At 42.4% G+C, this 7,500-nt stretch overlaps 1 protein-coding gene across 3 annotated transcripts in view; it reads left to right on the top strand.

Moving 5' to 3' along the window:
• Window positions 1–7,500, top strand: part of LOC135090940 (uncharacterized) — a 61,582-nt gene that overhangs the window by 11,781 nt on the left and 42,301 nt on the right. For all 3 annotated transcript variants that reach the window (XM_063988170.1, XM_063988168.1, XM_063988169.1), the window contains exon 2: window positions 1,841–1,926. In XM_063988170.1, the coding sequence (XP_063844240.1) occupies window positions 1,876–1,926 (51 nt within the window). In that variant the 5' untranslated portion in view covers window positions 1,841–1,875. The remainder of the gene's footprint in view (window positions 1–1,840; window positions 1,927–7,500) is intronic.

Here is a 7,500-nt window from a genome sequence, read left to right as displayed (position 1 = left end):
TAGGAGGAGGAGGAGGAGGAGGAGGAGGAGATAGCGTATAAATAGAGTTGAGAGCCCCATCAGTAAGATAAAGTACAACTGGTCGCTCATTTGTAAAGGAATATGATTAATTTTCTGTCATGTAACTTACGTATTGCGAATATTATTTTAATTAATTTATTTATTCGTTTTGTTTAGTTTTCATTTATTTATTTTTTTTGTGGGTGTTTGTTTGTTTGTTGGAATGCTCACTTGAACAAAGGAATTTACTGTTGTCAAGGTTTTGTTCTTTTTTTCTTTTTTACGGCCAGAAAACGACAGATGGGAGAGAGAGAGAAGGGGGAGAGAGGGAGAGGGGGAGAGAGAAGGGAGGTACAAATAACTTCCTCCCTTCTCTGTCTTCCACTCCCTCCTCTCCCTCCTCCCTTTCTTTCCGCTCCTTCCTGTCTCTTCCTGTTTCCCTCTTCGTTCCTCTTCTCCTTCGTATTTCGTTTCTTTCCTTCTCTCTTTCTCCCTTTTTTCCTCTCCATCCCTACCCTTCTGTTCTTATCTCTTATTTCTTATTCCTCCCGTCTGTACATCACTTCCCTCCCCTTCCTCCTCCTCCTCCTCCTCCTGTTCCTCCTCCTTCGCCTTTACTATCTAAAGAAAAACATTATTTAAACCAAACCATTTCATTTCTAGTCAGTATAATAATTGAAATTAGCTACAGAATAAGAAAAATTGACTCAGTAGTTCGTAATGAAGGAGGGATGCGTCAGATAGCGGTAAAATACACTTAATCTTGATCTTGAGTTGAGAGTTGCCCGTTACAGAGAGAGGCTTCGTTCGATGACCACTTGGGCTAATGCGGGTTTTAGTCTAATGCGGCTTATTAATACCTGGACCGTAAATTCAAATCAGCAAGGGACGAGAGGTGCAGTTCGGCCCGCTCGCTTCACTCGGCCCCTCTCGCTTCACTCGACCCGGTAGGAAACTAAAGACTGGGGAAATTAAAAGCTGTTTGGTTCGTTTAGCTTTAAGAGCGATACTGTGTCTGCAGAGAGAGAGAGAGAGAGAGAGAGAGAGATTGGAAGAACGAGGAATGTGCTCTCTGTCTGTCTCTGCCTCTCTCTCTCTCTCTGCCTCTCTCTCTCTCTCTCTCTCTCTCTCTCTCTCTCTCTCTCTCTCTCTCTCTCTCTCTCTCTCTCTCTCTCTCTCTCTCTCTCTCTCCTTTGGTTTCTTAGTAACTGCGTCTTCTTTCATCTCTTTCTTCATTCCCATTTCTTTCATCTTAGTCACGTGGCGCGCCAGCCGAGAGAGAGAGAGAGAGAGAGAGAGAGAGAGAGAGAGAGAGAGAGAGAGAGAGAGAGAGAGCAGGTGTTCAGGAAATATTAGTGAAGGCAACAAGAATAGCAAACATCTCATTTAATTTTTACTCTTTTCTTCCTTCCTCTCTCTCTCTCTCTTTACCTTCTCGAGCATTGTTGCCAACACAAGAGGTGCACCTTCACTTAACGCAATTACAGGCACATATAGTGATAGAAATACAAGTTAAGGCTTTACATAATAACTAACAGTGTCTACCTTACTGTATTATCTACTAGTATACAGGATATGAGTCAATCTTGTGTTCTAGCACCTGTTACCTTACATAATAGTTACAGGTACATAGAAAGAGTACAGGTAATTGTTAATGGTAATATAGAGCCAGAGCAGTTAATATAGAGTTCAGGTCAGGTGTGTTAAGTTAATAGAGAGTTAGAACATGTGTTTGAATTTAATATAGAGGTGAAAACAGTTAATATAGAACCAGGAAAGGAGTATCAAGCTAATGTAAAGGTGGGGATACATATGTTAACAGGTGTTGTCTCTCCTGCAGGTGGTAGGGCGAGGCGGCGCGGGCGAGGGGGTAATATGGTCTCCGGGAACTCACCCTTCGTCAGCCACGACGGTCTGCAGCCCGAGGTAAGTCTTGCTGACTGACTGACTGATTGAGTGAGTGAGTGAGTGATTGACTGACTTGCGGTTCGTGTGTCTCTGTAGCTCCTCTGTGATGGAGGTACTGAGGAGAGGAAGAAAGGGAGATGAAGGAGGATGAAAGGAGATACTGAAGAAGGGAGGAAAAAAGGTTAAAGGGTTGAAAGAGAAAGAGGAGAGATAGTGAAGAAGGAAAGGAAGAAAGAGATTTGTAAGAGATGAAGAGGAAAGGAAAGGAAAGGAAGAGAGAAGTTATCGAAGGAGAAGAGAAAAGAAAAGACTTGTAAGAGGAATGAGGATGAAAGGAAAGGAAAAAAAAAACTGAAAGAAAGAAGAAAGAAAACTTGTAAAAAAGATAAACACGAAAAAAGAAAAAAAGATAAAACACTGAAACAAGAAAACGAAAATGAAAATTAAAAAAAATTCTAAACTGTGTATCGAGTATTTTATAAAAGAAATAGGTTTTGTATGCCACTAAAATGGGTTTTATGATTAATGGGTGAAGGGAGATGGGAGAATGAACAGATGTATGAACTAGTATTAATATTTTAGGATGAAGGAGTGAAGGATGAAGGATTTTTATAGGACTGAGTGACCGTGAGCTCCTTCCTAGGGTGACTGGGTGCAGCTAAGGGGGAAAGGGTGAAAGGGAGGCGGTGGTGGGAGCAGCAACACGCCTTTATGAAGCACAGTTTGGCAGATTGCTAAGTCAATATCGAGGTGTGTGTGTGTGTGTGTGTGTGTGTGTGTGTGTGTGTGTGTGTGTGTGTGTGTGTGTGTGTGTATAATTCTAGAGTTACTGTTGTTATTTTTACTATTATTGTTGCTGCTGCTATTACTACTACTACTACTACTACTACTACTACTACTACTACTACTACTACTACTACTGTTACCATTTCCACCACCAGACCATCACTACTCTTACCACCACCACCACCACCACTACTACTACTACTACTACTACTACTACTACTACTACTACTACTACTACTACTACTACTACTACTACTACTATTACTACTACTACTACTGATCAGCACTCAAGCAGAGCCTCTTCAAGAGATTATTGAGCTTAATTGGAACCTAATCAGACGAAGGCACGCCTCCTCCTCCTCCTCCTCCTCCTCCTCCTCCTCCTCCTCCTCCTCCTCCTCCTCCTCCTCCTCCTCCTCCGTCCACCTTACAAGACCTTTGGTAATATGGGAGAAAATTAAGGACCATTCTGATAACACTGCGTAGAGAGAAAGTGGGAGAGAGAGAGAGAGAGAGAGAGAGAGAGAGAGAGAGAGAGAGAGAGAGAGAGAGAGAGAGAGAGAGAATGTTTGTCCTTGGGAAAGTAATTTTGTTTCGTTCCTGTTGTTGTTGTCAGAGAGAGAGAGAGAGAGAGAGAGAGAGAGAGAGAGAGAGAGAGAGAGAGAGAGAGAGAGAGAGAGAGTAGGCAGATGATAAGGATTAGGTCAAGATGATTGGCAAAGGTAGATGAAGAGATTCACGTATAATGTACCTTCCTTAATTGGTTCACCTGTGCTCTGAGTTAGGACAGGTGTAGTAGGAGGAATAGGAAGAGGAGGAGGAGGAAGAGGAAGAGGAGGAAGAAGATGGTAATAGTATGTGTGTATTTTTTCTCTTCCTCCTCCTCCTCCTCCTCCTCCTACTACTACTACTACTACTACTACTACTACTACTACTACTACTACTACTACTACTACTACTACTACTACTACTACTACTATTACTACTACTGTTGCTGCTGCTGCTGCTGCTGCTGCCACTGTTGTTAAGTCATACATAATCCCAGGAAATAAATTAATCCGAAAATTTGCATGCATGAAAAAAATGTGAATATTTTTCATCCCAAATATGCAGCGGATAAAAATTGAGATAAATATTTTAACTGTGGTGGTGAATAATGCTTTCACGACTACTACTACTACTACTACTACTACTACTACTACTACTACTACTACTACTACTACTACTACTACTACTACTACCACCACGACCACTATCTGAAACAAACACGTAGTAGGAATGTCCCTGAAACTGCAACCCCCCAATCCCCCTTCACAATAGAAAAAAACACCTCACTTGACCGCTGGCAGGAGTAATTGAGTTAAATTGGCAATTAAGTAGTTAAGGACTAAGTGATGCTGTGGGCGTGTGTAATGCTGACTCGGTGGCACCCTGGTGGACACGTTACGCTCAGTCTAGGGCCCACAGTGGTATAAAGGCCCATGTTCGAAAACCCTTTGCTCTTTCGATTACCACGTCTGTTTTCAAAGGCCACAGAGATGATAAGCCAAGTCTTCAAGAGTGTTTCTCCTGTTAATAATGTAGAAATCTTGCCAATCTGTCACTAGAACCTTAAAAACACCCTTAAAAACGCTTTATTTTCTCAACATCACTGCTTTCAAAGGCCACAGAGATGATACTGTTTCTCTAGTTAATAACGTAGAAAACCTGTTAATCTGTGACCAGAACCGCAAAAACAACCTTGAAGACCCGCGTCACTTCAACCAGAGCCTTTTGAGAATAGTGGAGATGTAACGCAGAAAGGTTTGAGAATATGGTACAGTTATGCTAGTTATGTTCACTGAAGGGCTTGTTGAGATGAGAGAGAGAGAGAGAGAGAGAGGGGGAGGGGCTGGCTGGGTGGCTGTGTGGTTTGTGGTCTGTGGCTTGGATTCGAACCTGGGAACGGAGGAGGAGGAGGAGGAGAAGGAAGAAGAGGAAGAGAAGGTGGAGGAGAGAAAACAGTTAGAGAAAAGAAGAATTTAAAGGAAGGAATACACGAAAGAATGGAAAAATTTAGAGAGAGAGAGAGAGAGAGAGAGAGAGAGAGAGAGAGAGAGAGAGAGAGAGAGAGAGAGAGAGAGAGAGAGAGAGGATTCCACAGACTTCTGAATCGTTAGTCTCTTGTACAAACTCCCTCTTTCCCTCCCTTCCTATCTCTCCCTCTCCCTCTCCCTTTTCCTCTTTTTATCCTTCCTCCATCTTCTTTTTCTCTCCCTCTTTTTTTCTTCCTCTGCTTCTCTTTCATTCAAGCTCTTCTCTCTTACATAACCACCCTCACTCTTTCACCCTTCCTTCCTCCCTTTCTTCCTTCCTTTCCTTCTCTTATTCCTTCCATCCCTTTCTCTTTTATTCTAAATTTTTTGTTTCTTACCTGACATCACTTCTTCCTTCCTTCCTTCTTCCATTCCGTCCTTCCTTCCTCTTCTTTTTCATTCACTAATCTCTATGAAGGTATTTCGTAAGAACAACAAGGGCTTCTGTGGTATGTAACTCTATGTACGTAACTCTATGTAATTACCTTTCTCATTTCTCCCTTAACAACCACCTTCCTCCTTCCTTCCTTCCTTCCTTCCTTCCTTCCTTGCTTCCTTCCTTCTCGTAAAGTCACGCACATTACCCCATACAAAAGGTGAAGGAAAGGTAACTTATATCCAATTACCTGTATCTTGGGGTTTAATTACCAAACGAATGGGAATAATTCTTGTACCTGTGCAGGATTTAAATGGACCGTAATTATAAGAGGAGGAGGAAGAGGAGGAGGAGGGTAATTAGCGGTAGTGGTGGTGGTGGTCTTCTTCTTCTTCTTCTTCTTCTTCTTCTTCTTCTTCTTCTTCTTCTTCTTCTTCTTTTCCCTTCCTCTTCTTTTTGTTGTTGTTGTTGTTGTTGTTGTTGTTGTTGTTGTTGTTGTTGTTGTTGTTGTTGTTGTTCTTCTTCGTCGTCTTCTTCTTCTTCGTCTTCTCCTCCTCCTCCTCCTCCTTGGGAACTAAAAATCACTTATGCTTGTTACGGGGCTCCTCCTCCTCCTCCTCCTCCTCCTCCTCCTCCTCCTCCTCCTCCTCCTCCTCCTCCAGCGATTATATTGAGTGTAGCTTCTGTATTTGTTTATTTGTTTGTTTGTGTGTTTGTCTAATCGTTTCCTTGTTTACTTATTAATAGTTGTTGTTGTTGTTTGTGGTGGTGGTGGTGGTGGTGGTGGTAGTAGTAGTAGCAGTAGTAGTAGTAGTAGTAGTAGTAGTTAGTGGTGTACCGCTGGTATGTTGGTGAGCGGTCATTGCTCTCTTTCTCTCTCTCTCTCTCTCTCTCTCTCTCTCTCTCTCTCTCTCTCTCTCTCTCTCTCTCTCTCTCTCTCTCTCTCTCTCTCTCATCTGTCGATCAACACAAAGTCTGTTTATTTTCCTCCTTCTGTGATCTCCCTCTATTATCTCCTCCTCCTCCTCCTCCTCCTCCTCCTCCTCCTCCTCCTCCTCCTCCTCCTCCTCCTCCTCCTCCTCAATGACCTCCTCTTGATCTGTCTACGCCTTTGTCTTCCTAATCTTCGTCGTCTACTTCGGCATCTCCTCCTCCTCCTCCTCCTCCTCCTCCTCCTCCTCCTCCTCCTCCTCCTCCTCCTCCTCCTCCTCCTCCTCAAGGTCAAGGTAATTTAATACAATTCGCTTGATAGTTTGTGTTGGTTTCCTGATCATCAGAGAGAGAGAGAGAGAGAGAGAGAGAGAGAGAGAGAGAGAGAGAGAGAGAGAGATAATATTGTGATGTAAGGTAGAAAAAAATCTAACAATAGCAGTGTTGATTACCGTAGAGAGAGAGAGAGAGAGAGAGAGAGAGAGAGAGAGAGAGAGAGAGAGAGAGAGAGGTGTTCCAAGGTCGCACAAGGTCGTCTCTGTGACCTCTTAGCTAACTGGTGACCTCCTCCTTACTTTGACCAATCACATGCTAGCATTTGAAATTGACGAGCGTTAATTGGTGGATGCAAGACGCTCATTAGCCAATTAAGAGAGAGAGAGAGAGAGAGAGAGAGAGAGAGAGAGAGAGAGAGAGAGAGAGAGAGACCCTGCTATTTCACATTGTAAAATGTTATTATTATTATTATTATTATTATTATTATTATTATTATTATTATTATTATTATTATTATTATATTTTATCATCTCTTTTCCTTTTTCCTTTTCTTGTTCATTTTCTATAATTTTCTATTTTCTTTCGTGCACTTCTTTCTTTTTTTCAATTTTCTTTAGTTCCTCGTAAAATGTTTTAGAGAGAGAGAGAGAGAGAGAGAGAGAGAGAGAGAGAGAGAGAGAGAGAGAGAGAGAGAGAGAGAGAACAAGTACATACAGAAAAAAACTTGAAATACTCAATCCCAAAAGAGAGAGAGAGAGAGAGAGAGAGAGAGAGAGAGAGAGAGAGAGAGAGAGAGAGAGAGGTGAAAGTACTAACACAGGTAACCAGGTAAGACATGTGCTCAGGTGAAGGTTACCGAGTCAGGTGTGGAGGTGACCTGGCCAGCCACTCTCTCTCTCTCTCTCTCTCTCTCTCTCTCTCTCTCTCTCTCTCTCTCTCTCTCTCTCTCTCTCTCTCTCTGCTCACCTGCCTTTCATTAAATCTTAAAATATACACCAGGTTACTTCAAATTTCAAGAGAGAGAGAGAGAGAGAGAGAGAGAGAGAGAGAGAGAGAGAGAGAGAGAGAGAGAGAGAGAGAGAGAGTAAAAATACACTGTGCTATTTATTTTTCTCCTTACTCTCTCGTTACCATCTCTCTCTCTCTCTC

Source organism: Scylla paramamosain, chromosome 36, assembly GCF_035594125.1.
Source record: "Scylla paramamosain isolate STU-SP2022 chromosome 36, ASM3559412v1, whole genome shotgun sequence".
Classification (NCBI taxonomy): domain Eukaryota; kingdom Metazoa; phylum Arthropoda; class Malacostraca; order Decapoda; family Portunidae; genus Scylla; species Scylla paramamosain.
Note: the sequence above shows the minus strand (reverse complement) of the source record. Positions and strands in the feature narration are given on the sequence as shown.